Raw genomic sequence first — 18910 nt, 5'->3', positions numbered from 1 at the left:
TAAACCTAACTCTTGCTAGTTTTGTCGTAAACTGTATTTAGTAAATAGCATAGCGACAGACTTCTTCGGATTTAGCTGGAAAGAATGCCTTAAATAGTGGAATGCCTTATTATAGAGCTCTTTGCACTCACATGGGTCGGTTCAGTAATTAACTGAGAAAATTAAAACTCTCTGTCACATTAATAAGTGCAGCACCTAACCGACTGATATTAACTGATTGATATTAAAAGCGCCAAAGCACAAACTTTTATCGTTCGAGGAATAGAGATCTAACAAGGAAAGAGGAAATTTCACCCAAATATGCAGTATAAAACGTTTACATTCGCAAGTTTGAACTTCAAAGCTAAAAGACTCTCTCAAGTAAAGCCCAACACCCCCTTCTCGACCATCTCTATCTTGGCGGACGAAAGAATATGTAGGTATAGTGACAGATATAGAATAAATTTCTTCCCTCAACATGGTCTTTGTCACTACCATGTTACTTCAGAAGTGTTAAACATGGTAGTATTTATTGGTAGTATGGGTTATAAATAACATACAGATATATTTAACACAGTGTATAAAAATATAGATCAGACGTTTACTTCAATGAAAAAAAGTTCTAATAATAGAACTACTACTTGTACTCCATTGTCAGTAAATGAAAAGGTTATTGTTTTAAATATGCATGCTTGTTTAGAACACGAGAACCCTAGTTTTGCTACAGATGAAGTTGTACAGGAATATTCCCGAACGACTGGGATAGGAAAATTGCCATTTTTAAACTATTGCGGGAAAGATATCCAGGACAAGTAGAACCTCCAAAGCTTAGTACAAGAAGACCAGCCAAAGTTCTTGATGAAAAAACTAAACTCTTTCTTGCGACTAACTTTCTACTATACAGCAGTCAGAAGAATTTATTTAAAAAAAGTTAAACAAATTTTCGACAAAATTTTAATAGAGCTTGTCCGTGATGAATTAGTATTGCTTTGATGAGTAAGAAATGTATGCATCGTTTTAAAATATATGGATTATGCTTGGGAAAAGCATAATCGCGAATCAGTTCTACTGGAAACCGATGACATTGTTTGCTGGAGCAGAAAATTCCTAAGAACCACAAAGCAGTACCGCAGGGACCAGAAGAAATTTTTTATCTTGATGAAACCTGGATTAACGAAAGATATATTGTTCAAAACACATCGCAAGATAAAAAAATAGCCGGTGTCCGCCAAGCACACATGGAAGGCCTGTCAACGGGCATTAAAGTGCCATCAAGAAGACTCATAATTACACATATTTGAAGTGAAGACAGTTTCGTAAAAAAAGGTTTTGAGTGAAATTATCACGAGGATATGATGCAGATGTTTTCGAGGGTAGATAGAATTTCTTCCAACTGATTTGGTGGTGTTTTTGGACAACTACGATTTACGGTGCATAGAGAAGACCCTCAGTACATCCTGGAGAAAACAAGAAATTATGATTTGGCTAACTGACAAGAATATTGAGTTTGAATCCAGCATGATAAAAAAAGAGTGTCTAGCCATAGCAAATATTGACAAATATCGGTCTCAAAAAAGTATGATGGAAGATATTGTGGGAAAACATGAAATTACTGTGCTGCGCTTAACGCATATCATTGCGAACTGAATCCTATTCTGCTAATAAGTGAAAGACCAAATACCTACTTTTGAAATAAAAGACGTTAGAATACTATTTAACAAAGCCATTAAAGGAAGTGACTCCAGTAAACTGGCGAAAAGCAGTCGAGCATGTCATTAAAGGGGAGGACAAAGTGAGGGATCTGGACAACCTGATCTGACTGTTCCTCTTTTGCATACGTCTTATGGTTTTATTATTTTTTACCTATTTGAAATAAACTATAGTATTATTATTTTAAGAACAGTTGACCTTCGGTTCAGTTAAAATGAAAAGTAGGACTTCTTATCTTTCACCAGGGTGTAGCTGAACGTGTAGACATTATTTTCAATAATGGTTTCCAAGATAAATATTTCTTAAGGTCCGCTCATCGTTTAACAAAAGGCATCCAGGTCAAAAATAAACCCTAAGTATGTTTGCCACCCGTTAGGCAATGGTTGAATGATCATTATCTAAACCAGTGGATTGGAAGAAGAGGTCCTATTGAATGGCCACCTAGATCCCCCGACTTGTCGCCTCTGGATGTCTTTAGCCGCGGCCACTTAAGCTCTGTTGTTTTTAAGATACAACTTATATCAACAGATCATAAGGCAAAAATTAGGGAGGGAGAGGGTGAAATTATGTTAAAATTTGCTTGTTTAATATTCGTCAAACTTAAAGTTGTGTCAAATTTGTTAATTTTTTCCTAACTTTCCAACTCCTAGAGCCACCTGTTTTATATTTATTGTAACAATCTGTAATTCAAATTACACTCGAGTACCGCTACCTGGTATTTTTGGTACGCAATAAGAATTTAACTGAGTTTTTTAGACACAAGATTTCTTTGTATGATTTTTATATAGTTTTATAAGTTTTAACTAGGTACCTTCACGTGTTCCTTTTGAAGGGAAATGACAAATATTATGATTGTTTTCATTTCGTTTTAACTGTATTGTCGGGTGTACGTTGTTTAAAGAAACCTTTTAAAAGTTAAGTTTCTATTTTAAATTTTAGAAGTTTTACAGAAATGTATGTTTGTCGTCTCTTAGCCATAGTATATGTGACAATTTTTGTTTAAACTAATGAAGTACCTTAGTTCTTTTATAATAAGTGAGTGTTCTTATTAGGACCTAATGCATTTACCCCACCCCCTCCCTTTTTGATTTTTAGTCCTCGACCTGATGATGCGATAAGTGTGGTAATCGCGAAACCGGTCGTCACAGAATAAAAAAGTATGCATTATATGTATACACTATTATTTACAAGGAAATAACTAATGCTATTTTGAAATTCTTCCCTTTTTTGCAGTATAATATTTGGCGTATTTATTTTACTACGATTGTTTACAATACCTACAGGGACAAAAATAATTCTGCAGTAACTAGCGTTGATTATTATTGTTAAAATTGTCATTTTGACAATCAGTTAAAAATTCAGTTAGAATTGCGAATAATTTAAAATGTTGTATACGCTAGCCGAAAGAATAGAAATTATTTTTCTTCGTGGCTTTGAAAATCGGTGCGCTCGTAGAACCGCCAGGGCATTTAATAACAGACATTCAGACAAGTACGTAGGCCATAAATTTGCAGAATTGGTAAGGAAGTTTGAGGAAACGGGATCTGTTTGCAATAAAAGGTGTACTGAGGAAATGGTTGCTAATAAAGCATGCCTGTAATCAAATAAAAAAAAAATCCCTACAAAATTCAACACTTAGGAGAATTAAATTTTGGGAACCAGAAAATTGACGAGCACCCGCATTTAGAAAGAACATCTGCTTCAGTGACGCATCAACAAATTTTTTTAAGTGGACTGGTAAACCGGCATAACTATATACAGGGTGTCCGGAAAAAGGAGGCCAATCCGCCGGCCACATATAGGTTGGACCAAAATAATGCCACTTTCGTTATGCCATTTTTTAATTGGGCACTGGGTATTCAATATACAGGGCGTCAAAATGAGAAATATAAAATCGTTTTTTGAAGTAAGTCGAGCGTTTCATAAGATATTAAATTAAAATTTGGCATAAGGAAAGTCGCATTATTTTGGTCCTCCCTATATGTGGCCGGCGGATCGGCCTCCTTTTTCCGGACACCCTGTATACTGAATAATGAAAATTCACACCTTTGTCGGGAGGATTATACTCAGTATCCCGGAAAATTAATGTATGGGCAGAAATTTATTGTAACGAAATCATCTCGAGCCATTTTTTTGGAAAAAAATTTAACTGGACAATTTTATTTAAACCTCCTCGAAAATACAATATCCTTCAATCGTCCAATCTTTGGAAAACCAAGTGAATGAAAAGAAAATGGTGTTGGAAAACTAATGAAAATAATTTGTATTGCCAACAAGATGGAGTTCGCCCGCACTATGATTTGACAGCTCTAGAGTGGCTAATGAACCGTTTCCAGGAATGTAGATTAGTAGGCGTATTGCAATTGAATGGCCCCCACGGTCGTCAGACTTAAAAGCACTAGATTTTTTCCTTTGGGGGTATTTAAAAAGCAAAGTTCCACTTGCCAGTGTTCTTGAGGAATTTCAAAACAGACTTTATCTGTTTATTTATTTCTATTATTTTCTCGCGAATAACGGAGCACATTTGTTACGAATGTAATACAATAAAATAAATTCTGTGGACTGATTAAATTTATGAATTTTATTACGTTACTGTTTATAAGTCTATAAACTTTCATATTTTTGATACTGTTGGGTAGTAGATTGTATTCAGTTTAAAATGATGTATTACACCATAGGATAGCCATTTGACATACCAAAGTATGATTAAAAATGTTGATTAGATTTGTTGACACTGTTGAATAAACATTTTAATGTGTCACAGGATGGGGATTTCCATTTGACATATCAAAATGAGGTTAGCTGTAGGTGATTGACAGAACATTGTCAAATATAAAATATTAATAATAATAATTCGTTTTTTTTACAAGTGAAGCTATTAAGGTGGTTCGTTTTAAAATAAAAGCACTGTATAATACCAATAAAGGGTGTTTCACTAAGTATGGATGCGGCTATATCAGGGGAACTGTCAATCTGACATCATTGGATTTCTTTTACATTATAAAAGTATCCAAAAGGAAATGCTGGATATTATTTTTAAGTTTTAAATTTTGCTACTTGGGGCCGTAATTAAAACGTCAATAATTTAATTATAATTTTCTTCCGGAAACAGAAGTCAGCTTAACGTACGTTTTTTTAACGTAATTAGAAACTGTTGAATTTTGTCCACTATTTTGTCATTGGTGTATTCATATTCATAAAGTAATGGAAGGTAGTGAACGTGTAATAGTTTAAATGGCTATCATTTTTAAAAGACATCCGATTTTTTAAAATTTCGGCTTGCTTAAAAGTGAAATGTAAGTATAAAATATTAATATTGTATCCAGTAGTGCACGAAACTTTTTATTAAAAAAAAAATTACTTTTCGAGTTATATTTTTAACACTGTTGTATTTAAAAATTCAACTATGATAATGAATTTATATTTGCCTTAGAGCTAAGAGAAGAAGTAGACTGGGATTAAAATTAACTTATCAAATGCTCGAAAATATTTTCTTTTTGAGCTTCACAACACCCGAGCCGATAATAAAACTTTGTGCCCACATCCGCTAATATCTCCAGTGATCCAAAAATCGAATATTTTTGCCCTTTAAGTCCTCTAGATTTGCATGTGAGAAACGTTTAAAATCGGTATACTTGTTAATATTAAACGTCCGATGAATACCGATAAAACAAGGGATTCATTAGACGCCCGAATCCCGCCGACATCTGTGTTTGAGTTAGTAGGGAGGAAAATAGGAGAAACGCTATCATTCTCTTTTTAACTCAGATTTATTATTGCAAGTTAATACAATTTTTCCATAAGGCTAAAAAAATAGCAATTAATCGAATCAGAATTGTCTTTTTCATATGTTTGCTTTACTTTAAATACTATATTTCAACTTTGGAAGAGTTTTTTGACATACATATATTTTTAAACTAAACTATAATTTTGTTTCAGGCTAAATCCATGGAAGAAAAAGCTAGACACGAGGGTCAAGTTACTGTCTGTATGACACCGTGTGATGTTATGACAGCATGTGATATTGTTTTCAATTGCACTTCTGATCCTGAATCAGCTAGAAAGGTATGAAATACGGTTCTTCTTTTTTGCAAAATCAAAAACATGTTCACTACTTTGCCAAAATACTATATTTAAGTTTTCTTATTTGTTATAGCGTACTTACTATCTTAGCACCCTCCAAAACCAATATTAATAATGTGCAAAACAGTTCAATGTATAATAAAGGGTGATCAAATTTTGCATCCCACAGATCTTATATTAAGTAAAAATGTATCTTGCAAGAGTTCTTTAAAAGGGTTTTTTGAAACCAAAGTATTTTTCCTGTTTCAGTATATTGATTTTCGCCTAATTACGGTATAGTTTTACATACACCATATTTCTAATATTACAACCGTTGATTGAATATTTGGGAAGATACGCAATCCTGTGTTAAAAAGTGTACCCAGTCGACTATCGGATTGCCGTTCAGTTTCGTGCACCGTGTGGTGCTGCCGCAAAGCGTCAAATCTAGGAACGATTTATTTTAGCTGCGTGGACTTGGCTTTTGGCTTCTTTGAGTCAGGCTTTCAACAACGCTGGAATCTCCGGTTACGCGGCCGTGTTGGATATTTTTTTAAGATATGGGATGATGCTGCCAACTATGTTTTTAGTATTTTTTTTGAACATACAGCACGGTGTCATTTATATGGTGGTCAAGTGATAAGTGATATACTTAAGGGTGGAGGCATTTTGAAATTTCTTAAAAGTTAAATTTTAAAAACAAATAATTACTTAAAAATTAATACAAAAATATATATAAAAAGCTATTTTTACAAAATTACCAACAAAGTTTAATATAAGTTATAATTCCAACAAACATTATGTTTCCTCCATTTTGTGTTCAAGAGGGTCAAGTTTTTAAATAAAAAGCCCGTTGCACTTAATTAACTAAAAACTAATATACAAAAAATATGTGGAACAAATTTTAAGATATAAGTAGGTTTCACGTAAATATTATAAAGAATAATTGAAATAATTCATAAGACTTAATACCGATGGTAATATAACTTCGTGATCAATAATTTTTTGTAAAAAGTAACCCATTTTGTCACGTGATTCAATATCTGAAAAATTGTGCAGGGTAGTGAGATCTGTAAAGTAAGGGGTTGTGAGTGAGGATGTTAATAGAAATAAAAAATAGGCCACATTTTAGGTTTTAAGCGACACAGGAAAATTCTCAATTACCAGTTGTTACAACTATACTTAAAACTATAAAAAGATACCTAGTAACAAAAAAAAACATTTTGTTTAAAGACCCCGCATCACGGTTATACAGGACGTCAATAGAGGTGGTATAATTAGAGGACAGTTAAGCAATATAGTGTCCTTTTATAATAAAATCTAAATACTTCCTAAATTTTGCAAAAAACTGAAAATTGGCAAAATCATTTTTTTTTCTGGCGTTATTTCAAAATATATGACAAAAGTATTTCTTAAATGAATAAATTATTGTGACCACTTTTTCTCGCCTATACGATAACACCTTTAAATTTAAAATACGACGTTCTGTCTTTAAAGAGCCATCATCAACTTGTTTTGTTTTTCTTTGTCGGCGCTATATTGACCATTTGCAGTTGACGACGCGGGAATCTTTGGGCGCCCGGCCGTTTTGTTATTTTTTTAAGACAAGGGGGATGATGATAACAGCGCTTTTATTTATTTTGTTATTGCCGATATTTAAATGCGCTGTGATCTCGCATAAATAACTAGATAAATGTGGTGGTCAAGTAATGTATTGGAAGGTGCTATCTCTTACAACTTAAATTTTATTAACAAATAATTACTTACCAAAATCCTTTTTTGAGACAAAAATAAATAAATAAAAACAAAACAAAAATTCAATAAGCTTTTATTTATTAATTAGAAAATTAACAAAAATATTAAATAAAGGTGGTGATATAGGTAGGTTTCACGTAAATATAAAGAGTAAATTCAATAATTAAAGATTTAATATCTATATACGGTACTACAGTTTTTTAGAGTCAATAATTTTTTGCAAAAAGTAGCCCGTAATGTGATTTTGACAATACGGGTTTGTGAAACCAGCCAATATCTCAAAAACTGTGTAGGGTAGTGAGATCTGTGAAGTACACTTTTTTTGGACAAAAATATTGAAAAACAGATACCTTTAACTGAAATTAATATAAAAATAAAATCGCAAAATTTAAAAGGTTTTGAATAAGGGTGTAACAACACTATAAAATATAGAAAATAGGCCACATTTTAATTTGCAATACAGGCAAACACTTAATTACTAATTCTTAAAACTAGAAAAAGTTAATAAGAAAAAAAACAAATATTTTGTTTAACAGTATGAAGGGTCTCATCGCGATTATACAGGATGTCCAAAGTAAGGATGAGCAGTAAATGGTTTAATTAGGCGAAAGTTGCGCAATATAAATGCAATGATTGAATAAATGCAATCTAAAAATTGGAAAAATGCCAAATACTTCCTAATATTCAGAAAAAAGGTGAAATTTGGCAAAATGGTTTTTTATTTTTTTCTGGCGTTATTTGAAAATATAAAATAAAATCATTTATACATTGTTGTAAACACTTCCTCTCATTTACAAGTTAACATCTTTAACTTTTAAATACGACGTTCCTTCTTTAGAGAGTCATAATCAACTTTTTTTTTTCTTGTCGACGCCATATTGGCCACTTGCAGTTTTGAATAACCCTTTTAATTACTTTTTTAACGAAGTAATTTCTAGTGAGTAGTTGGAATCATCCCTATTAAATATTATATACCTCTCTCTCTTTTAAATACAATTTTGAATTTCAAAAAATTCAAAACATTCTTTATTCTTAAATACATGGTACCTACTTGTTGACATAGTACTTCTATGATATTAAATAGGCACATTAATCGACATATTAACAACACATAATTTAAAAACAATACACAATAGTGGATTCAACATACTAGTATAAACACAAAATGTTTTTTCAATTTCAAAGCAAGACGACTTAAAAATTTTTTAGAGTAACATCACAAATTCTAACCTTTACATCTTTACTAAAAACTAATTATATACTATTGGCCTATTCCTAACTATCTTCAAAAAATTCTAATGCTATAAAAATACTTGCTTTTAAGAAGTTTCGTTAAGAACTTTTTAAAGCGAGGAGAACTTCTAAAGACTTTTATGACATTTGGAAAATGATTAAAAATTTTTATGCTCAAGTAAATAAGAGAATTCTTAGTTCACTTTTCGGGATGGGCATTGGAATATTGTATTCTTTTCTGATATTATAATGTTTTAAGGAGCCATTATTTTGAAGATACAATTTATATTTTTTATATATTAGGCAAGCAGACTCAACAATAAACAAGCAACACAAGGAAAGTATCTTTAAATAGGGGTCTGCATGTCCTGTGGAGATTTATGACACATATATTTAATGGCTCGTTTTTTAAAAACAAACATCGAGTCAAAAAGCCGTTTACTAATGCAACTCCAAAATGTTATTCCATACTGTAGGTATTTTTGTATGAAAGTAAGTTCCAACTTTCAACAAAAAAAAAATAGACTTTTGCAGATATCAATCTCAGTTCATTTAAAACTACTCAATAGCATAACATCGTCTAGCCAGTTTTTGCCTCCTGACATATCTCCATAAAACTTAGGTTTATGATCGATAACAATTCCAAGAATCTGTTAAAATTATTCACTTCCAATTCTTTGTTGTGAATCATGAACTGCTCTGAACATTAAAAATTAACAATTTAGTCTTATCTATGTTTAAAGACCACAAATTAGCATCGAACCACTGTTTAATCATTAATAAATCTTTAGAAATTGTTCTTGTTAATGTGCTTTTATTATTGTCTGCCCATAAGATAGTGGTGTCATCTGCAAAAATAGTAAAGAATCCTCTTATCTGGAGAGACGCCAGGTCATTTATATACAATAGAAATAAAATAGGACCGAGAAACGAACCCTGCTTACTACACAAAGTTCAGACAAACTGCCATTTGGCCAAACAAACTTTTTTCTGTCTAACAAAACAAAATTTTAACCATTCTAGAGCAACTCCCCTAAACCCATATCTAGAAAGCTTACCGAGCAGTATTCCATGGTTGACACGGTCAAAGTCTTTAGAGAAGTCGCAGAATACTGCTGCAGCAAAGTGACCTTCTTCAAGCTCAAATATAATCTCTCCAGGAATGAAAACATTACTCGACATTCATTTAATATGTTATTTTTTTTAATTAGGAAAGCTACCATTCGTACTATAACCAGTTTCTCAATACCTTTAAAGGCTTTTTAGGCTTTATTTTTATCTTTTTCATGAATGAATTTCATCATGAAAACAATTATTGAAAATACTTAAAACACTAAAGAGCATAAACATACTATATTGATTTAAAATTTTCTTAAAGTAAAAAAAAGAAAAAGAGAAAATGGCTCTCATAGACATGAAGAGACAATATCTTTAAGAGTTTGAATTGATTTTTGTAGATAAAATAGATAATTTTCTGTGAGGTTTATAATTAGATTTTTTTAAAGATTTTCTAATAAGATTTTGAGATTCCCATTTTAGGTTGTTATAAATCAAAGTCTTAATTAATAAATGCAAAAATTTATCAATATGCTGTGGACATATGTTTGGTTTATTTATATTTATTTTATCTAGTAATATTTTATTAATTGACTTGCATATATTATTATTTACTTTTAGAGTATGATAAAGTTAATTAAAGGATTTTATTGTGTTTTGACATAAATTTGAAAAATTCTCTGATGGGTTTATTAGAGAAGATACATTATTTTAATTTTACTTTAAATTTAGCAAAGCTTTTATTAATTAAAAATATTTCTTAAGAAACTGAGAACATTGTTTTTACATTTTCTTACATTATTGCACCCACGATACGCACACTGATTAATTTTGCCTAAAGGAGCCATTGTCTCACAAACTGAACACATTTACATATATCTATCTATTTGTGATTATGATATCCAACAAAATTTTTAACAACTACCAAATTTCAATACGGCAAACACGAACCTGTGCAAAAACTCTCCCACACGACTCAGGGATGATCGGCCGATTACTAATGAGAAGCGACGGACGAAATTATTTTCGCGCATACTGGAGAGAATCGCCATCTATTTTTCACGCATATTTGCGGTCACGCCCATTTTAGCCCATAAGGTTCAGTGGCGAAGCGTACGAGTAGACAAGGTAGACACTGTCTACCCAAAATTATCCAGTTATTTCTCATTGATTTATTACGTAATTATTTCATGTAATTGTTGAATTCAAATAAAAAAAAAATAACACAGAATGTAGTCGCTCTCCTTACTATTATTATATAGTATCTAAACGGCTATAATATCTATCTATCTATAATATCTAAGGCGCGCCCCGCCTGACGCACCAATTACAATAAAAATGCAGGGCTGACACCCAATTAATGTATACGAGCCCCAGAAAGACACATTGATATTTGTCTTCCGAAATTTGGAGCATCTAATCGAACCATATACGCATCAAGCAGGTGACAGAGGTCCAGCCGCATCAGTACTCAGCCTATTACGTATGCAAAATTTACTCGCGGGAAAGATATTTGAGCTTTTGTCTATCGAAGTCGACCAGCTATTTTATTATGCTCTTGAGGGTTATTGTTTATGGACACGCTTGATCTGGTCGGCCGCAATACATCTTCAGTTTTGTTTTTTGATGAATCTGCATTTGGCATTTGGTGCGGGCGCGTGCTATTGTAATTTAATAATTAGTATTTTTATTTTTGGGTGTATAGAAAAGATTTTTTAGTGGATATTTTAGGGGTTATTTATGAACGACTGTTTGATATTGGCAATTGTATTTTAGTTGTGTTTTTTTGTAAGTTGTATTTATTTTTATCTATCTATCTTTTTATGCTAGTAGTAATTATTTTTTTCTTTTTTATATCACTACATATTTTTCTCTTTGAGTTAATATTTCATGCGCTTTCATTCTCTATTTCATTAAAGTGAATAATATTGAATACACATTTTTTTCTAATTAACAATTTTTATTGTTTGTCTACCCGAAAGAAAAGTTCACGCTTCGCCACTGATAAGGTTGCGTATCTTCCCAAATATTCAATCAACGTTACAACTAAGCTATATAATATTAAAGACTCAGAATTCAATCAGTTCTTTTATAAATTTCAGTAAATAAAATGCGTAAGTCGATGTTTTACAGTAAAACCAACAGATGGCAGCACTTTTTGAATAAAATTGATCTTGTAAGTTAAAATTCTTTTTAAATTAGAAAGTGTAAGATATCTCGGCGCGTAAAAACGTGGTTGTAGTTTTAATATTCACCTTATAATACATTTTTTTTTTGAAAATACTCTTGATTTATTATTGACATATCACCATTTCTATAATAGTGGATCAGAATATGACTCTAACAGTAAAAATAATGCAGTAGATTGTAATTCCAGATAAAACCTAACCTTTAAAAATGGCAGGTTGTACAGGCCAAAACCGAAAAATTAAATTAAGTGAAAACTGCTAAAACTTGTTTATAATCCAGAAATTACTGCATCATTGTACCAAACGCGAAAAAGAAGTTTATTTATTAGTCTGAACATTGCATTAACTCAACCGCAAATGCTAAAAAAACGAACTCGTTATACATTATACATAAATACAACATCTGAATAGAAAACTTAATAATGAAGGTGGGAAAGTTAAATGACTACATCTAAAATGGAGATATTTAAAAAATTAACCGGAGTTTATTTTTTTATAAATATACTCTACAAGATGATTTTTCGTTTAATAAAATTCATATTGCAAAAACTTCGGGAAAGAGAAGTCGGCCCTATTGTGCAATTTATAGTGTTGTATATATAGTATATAGTATTATATCAGGTGCTTGCCCATCTAGGCAAATTGCAGACGCACCAATTTAATTCCGGCAGGTGAGGATTCTGGTAATTGCATAGTACACATTTTTAGTCTTGTTTTAATTAATTTTAGTGGACATTTTGCATTGCAGTCTTTTTTTCTGTTTAAATTAAAAAAAAAAGTAAATTCCTTCTCCTCTTTATTAAACTGTGTTATTTTAAAGATCATCAGTATTTTGTCTCAGTAATAATAGTTACCTAACGTAATCTTCACCGAAATATTTATTTTACTACAACTACTACTTTTGAGAAAATCCTATTTTCTCACTTTCTTTAGTTATTGACTTATACTGACTGACTTCTGAGCCCTTCTTCTGAAGCACTATGTGATCATCCTCACGTAAATCTTGTTAACTTATATCTTACTTATGGCTGGCTCGATTATTGTTCCTAAATTTATATATATATATTTTTTAATTTAAAATCTATAAAACAATCTCCCATTTTGCTAAGAAAGCTGTAATTGTTGCCAAATCAAAATGGTTACATGTTTTTGGTAGTTACTTCATAGAAGATGAAATACTGACGAAGAACTAGTGTTCCTCAGTTAGCTGGAAGCATAGTTGTACAAATTCGGTGCAAAAATCATATTGGTGTGTAATTTATCACTACAATTTTTATAACTGTGACAATTCAAAAAACTATTTAGTAGTAGATTATGATATATATGAATTTAAATGATAATACTTATAGATCCTAAGGTTTCTAAGCTAAATAAAATCTTATCTAAATTCATCACAAATTTATTTAATCTCAGGAGCAACTTACTTAAAAACAATTGATTAAAAATTGTAATTAATGAACGTATCTTTATTCTCTATTCTAGTCGGCATTTTCTGTATTACATAATATTTTTCATATAAAATGTAATGCCAAATTAAACAAGGTGCTGCAAATGTTTGGTTGATATTGGTAACTATAGGGGATAACTAGTTTAAATGCGAGCATAAGTATGTTACCATGTACCTCTTTAACAAAATCCGATTTTATTATTTCATTTTTATAAAACAAGTAATCATGTGATGTATCACGCGCCTTATTAAACTATTAGATGGTTCTTGACAACTGTGGAGTGCTTCATGGTTGCGATAGTTTGGATGGCAAAGGTTTCGTGGAGCTGACCGGCATTGACCCTCAGACATCTGTAAAATTGGCGGATTCTATCGCTGGAAAAGGTGGAAGGTAAGTATATTCATATCTAAACCTAATTTAATACTTTAACGCAAAGTACAAACATTAATTAAACGTAAAAATGTTGAATAAACAGGGTGCCTGAAATTAACGGTGCACTATTGCTGACGCGTTTTTTCTGCTGAATAACAATGAAAACAGAAAATCAATTGAATAACGCACTTAATAAAAACATATTTTTTCTTAAATAGGCGACATATACCTATATTATTAAACCATTTAAAAGCAATTGTTTTGTAAGTAAAATATCATACGTACTATAATTTGAGGTTGCAAATAACTGAATTATAAACATTTTCTACTTTTATTATAGTAGGTTATGGACGCAACACATTTTTATGCCAATAGCGACCTAGCTGTTACCCATAGCAACCTAGTATGTGATACGCATTAACAGCATGTTTTAATTGAACAAAATTAAAACAACTTAAAATATTTGCATAAATTGTTTATATTCAATTTCCTACAAAATGTTTTATAAAAATATATTTGTTTGCCAGGCAAGAATGTTTGTTAACTGTACAGTTTTACTTGTGCTTCAAAGTAGAGATGAAAAAAGGATCATAAAAATAACTGCGACCAAATTAGAGCAACGTAAAAACAAACTGATTTAGTATTAATTCAAAAAAGTAGTCCATTTTTCTTAAAGAGACCTCTTGATAATAAAAATTCAGAGAATAGAGGGGCACAAAGTCAATGGTCTCAAAAAATGTTTAGTATTAGATTAGTTTTTAGTATGTGAAACTGTCCAGTTGTGAGGTTTTTATTGTAAATATGCCCCATTCGCTGGTCCTAAAACAAAAAATTATTGATGCCTATTTATCTGGGAAAAAGCAAGTGTGAATGTCAATTACAGTTGGAGTTCGAAAAGACGTTGTATCAAAAACTATTAAAAATTACCGAATCCGAGGTAGGGGTTACGACCTTTAAACGTGCTGGTCGACCAAGAAAAACCACGAAAAATTTGAACAGGCGCATTAAACGACTTACGGCCGTTTGCCCCGCTTCTCCTTAAATGTGCGGCACAACTAAGTATAACTTAGTTTTATGGTTGATCTTAACTTTTAATGGCGTTGCACGAATGATACTTAATTTTTTTTAGCTTAGTATTGGAAACGCTTGGCAACATCGTAAATAATTGACTGATTTGTTGCTAGTGTTTGCTACAAATTTGTGTGGACCAATAAAATTGGTAGAATTAGATGTGACATTTTACATTATCGACATTTCATCATTTGTTTATTATTTGATTTGGTATTTGTTCATCGAAATTTTGTTAAATTTTTCTGGATTATTTTACATCTAAAAAGGTGTGTTAATGGGTGATATGAACAATCCTCGAGAACAGGAGTAATTCGGGGAATATTCGGAAGCGTGCTCCTAATTTCACAATTAGAGAAAAAACACTTTTGCTAAATATAGTTTCAAATTATAAGGGAATTATAGAAAATAAACAAACAAATGCAACCACTTGGAGGGATAAGGATAATGCATGGGGACAAATTACCTATGCATTCAATGCAGCAAATAAGGAAATAATATATAGGTCAAAGGAAAACCTAAAAAAATATTATGACAATATTAAAAAGTAGGTTAGGAAAAAAGTGGCTGAGGAGAGAAAGGAAATATATAAAACAGGAGGAGGAGTAACCAAAAAGAAAGATTCAGATCCAGTTAAGAAATTAACATTAAATTTAATAAATCAAAAAACTGTGTGTGGTCTTAGCAATCCATTTGATGGTGATCAAACATGTCCAAGGCAATATCCATCGAAGACAGCAATGTATATGTATACGTATAAAAGAAAATCCTAAACTGTATGAAGATGATAGATTGATGATGCAAGAAATTGTACTTTTTTACAGCCAGAATTCAAATAATGATCACAACTACATTATACAGGAAGTCATGTCAAGCACTGGAGGTGGGTTGACCAACCAACAAAATGAATAGGTAAGATAAAATGATAATATAATGAATAGAATAAAAACGAATCAATGATATTATTTTTTAATGCCTAAACTTTTAATAATAAACTTATTAGTTTAAGAACTGTTTTCTAATAATGTTTTTGGTGTTGTTCAGAGAAGTGAAATAAAAATCGAAATCAAAGTCCTCTCCTTATACTAGACCATTCACACCAGGCGGATTATGTTGTACATTTACATGTTTTTCGCATTTTAGAAGTATATTACCTGGATTTTCAGGACATGTTAGTCAGCCAAAAACAATTTTTTGTCTCCAACAGTCCTGGCCTAAGCGTCCAAGACCAAGTGCACAAATAGACCTCCCATCAAAAGTCCAGAGACAACATCTTGATACATCTGTATCAAAGCAAAAATGCTATGAGGCTGAATTATTGAACATTGAAGCTAGAAGACAACAGGATGAAGAATTGCATCAATTGCAAAAAGAAAAAATTGTTCTTGAAATAGAGATAAAAAAATATGAATTAAACAGCTTACTTAACAAGTGACCTGTAAGTTTTGTTAATATTAAGTTTCATTATATTAAATGTTAAGGTAGATTTTCTAGACTTTTATTTTTTCTAAGCTATTATTACTACTATTATCAAATAAGGTGTTGCCAATACAAAAACACAGTGTTGGAAAAAAAGAAAAATATATATGTAATAGTTTTGAAAAACAACTTTTTAATAAAACATATTTATTTATTTTACTTGTAAGTCCTAATCTAAGTCTATGAGAGTGCACACAGTATATTTTTCATACTGTACAACACTACAATAATAGATACTATGGTAGGTGGTTTCACTAATTTAAAAGGTTAGACAATTTTATTTTGATTATGACAACTTTACAAACTTTATTTTTCAATATATCTAAAATAGTTTTCAATCAAGCTTCTCCTGACTTGATTTCCACCATTAGGATCATCTTGGATTACGCGTGGAATTTCTGGAACCTGGTCCTCCATTACCAGCAAAAATCTTTCGATATCTTCTGGGTTGGGAGGTTTGCCTTATTCTATTCCTTGCAAATATTATAAACTACTGCTGAGGCAATTATGACTGCCAATATTGTATCCAACTTTAAACGACAACCATATGCTAGCACTGGGAATCTACGTTTCCAAGCTCCAAAGACCCTTTCAGTAGTGTTCCTTGTTCGGATGTGAGATTCATTATATAATTGTTCCTGTCTAGTTGCAGGTTCTTGTACCGGCGTTAGCAAATAAGACTTTATATTGTAACCCCCATCACCTAAAATAAATGATCATAATTTAACATAAAACCTCTGTAGATCAACTTATCAGAAACAAATAAAAACTAAATTTTTAGGTCATTTTAAACTCTAGATAAAGCATTAAAAACAAAATATAAATTTAATTTTTTTGCAAAAATCATCTCTACTTGTATGCCTATCTTAAAAATGCACCCTGTCGACATTTAACTATAGTCATATTATAATAAAAATAGCAATACATAGTTTTATCTCATAAAATAGAATTTGCAAATTTGTTTTCTTCAAAATCTTGTTTAATCCTACTATTGTAGCGTCATATGATGATCCTGGCCATCTGGCAATCACATTTAATAATCTAAGATCTGCATCTCCTATAGCTTGAACATTCATTGAAAAAAAACTTTTTCGATTTCGAAATATTTCTCCATCAGCTCCTCCTAAAAATTATAATATAAATCATAATTTATAAAATGGGCTAAGTATAGCTTGTTTTAGACTTAAATACATATCATAAAGTACATAATCTATTAATTATTTATTACCAGGAGACTGAATTCGAAAATGTGTGCAATCAATAGCTCCAATAACTCTGGGAAATCTTGCTTTCTCAAAAATCTTTAAATGGCATTCATTGATTTCATGGGGAAGTTCAGCGATTTTAATAAACGTAGGGTATAATCTAGCTAGAGATCTTCCAACTCGAACAATTATGCGAGACACAGTCGAAACATGTACTCCACCAAAGTCTCCAATACATGAGAGGTGGGTTCCAGTTGCCAGAAATCTTAAGAATATGAGTAGTTAATTGATTGGAGATACGCTATTGTTCCTAAAAGAATTACTAAAATTTAGGGTACATTTTACTTATTTCACAACATGGAGAGGAAAAGGGAATATACTTATCAAAAATGTTATGTAAATAGTCTTTGCTTTTTCCTATTTTTATTTTATGTTTCATTTATTGATTGCAGTAGTATATACTTAAGCCATAACAATCAATATAAAAATGAATATAAAAATAGTGGTATTTATGCCGGGCTTTACAATATGTTACTATACCTACGTATCATAAAGGAACTCTATTTCGCCTTAAAATCTAAAATCTGCAAAGCAAGCAACATCTACAAATCAAAATAAAATAAATTTTAGGGTTAAAAATACTAAAGTGTCAGATAAGCCACAGAATAACTGCCGCTTAGCATAGAATCAGTTTTAAGTAAAGCTTAACGTTTAAGTTTTACCGGTGCAAACAAAATCTGAAACTTAAGGTACACTTAAAGTTAAGGTTAACCTAAGTGTAAGTGATGCAAACGGCCGTGAGTATAAATGATCCAAGCATGTCTTCGACTCAGATTTTAGCCGCAGTTGGTGACGTAAACGTGTCTTCCAGGAGTATTCAACGTCGTTTAGTAGATTTCGGATTACCAGCGAAAAAATTATTTGCTAGGTTTCATCAAAACTGGACCACCTACGATTCGAAAAAGTTACTTTTTTCTGATGAATCTAAATTTTTTGTATTTCCAAATGAATTCCACTGTCGAACAAACTCAACTCCCTAGAAATAGCCCCTGTAAACCGGATAGTCTTGCCGGGATAATATTTATAACATAACAAGATGGCGGCAATATTATGCTGTGGGGCTGCTTTACAGAATTAGGAGCACAATGCACAGGTTCGAATATGTTAATATACTGGAAAACATAATGCTGCCTTATGCGGAATGGGAAATGCCCCTAAAATTCATAATCGAACAAGACAAGACCTCAAAATTGTAAAAGAGTGGTTTCCTAAGTAAAAAAATTAATGTTTTAAAGTGGCCACCGCAATCGCCAGACCTAAATCTTATAGAAAATTTATGGAAAATAGTGAAAAA

The 18910-nt window shown here is 31.4% G+C and overlaps 1 protein-coding gene across 1 annotated transcript in view; it reads left to right on the top strand.

The window, feature by feature from the left end:
* LOC126744357 (cytokine-like nuclear factor N-PAC) overlaps window positions 1-18910 on the top strand; it is a 127327-nt gene that overhangs the window by 82567 nt on the left and 25850 nt on the right. Inside the window, exons 8-9 of the mRNA XM_050451731.1 lie at window positions 5629-5754; window positions 13692-13822. Of these exons, the coding sequence (XP_050307688.1) occupies window positions 5629-5754; window positions 13692-13822 (257 nt within the window). The remainder of the gene's footprint in view (window positions 1-5628; window positions 5755-13691; window positions 13823-18910) is intronic.

The sequence above is a fragment of the Anthonomus grandis genome, chromosome 14 (genome assembly GCF_022605725.1).
Source record: "Anthonomus grandis grandis chromosome 14, icAntGran1.3, whole genome shotgun sequence".
Taxonomy (NCBI): Eukaryota; Metazoa; Arthropoda; class Insecta; order Coleoptera; family Curculionidae; genus Anthonomus; species Anthonomus grandis.
This window is presented reverse-complemented; position numbering and strand designations above follow the sequence as displayed.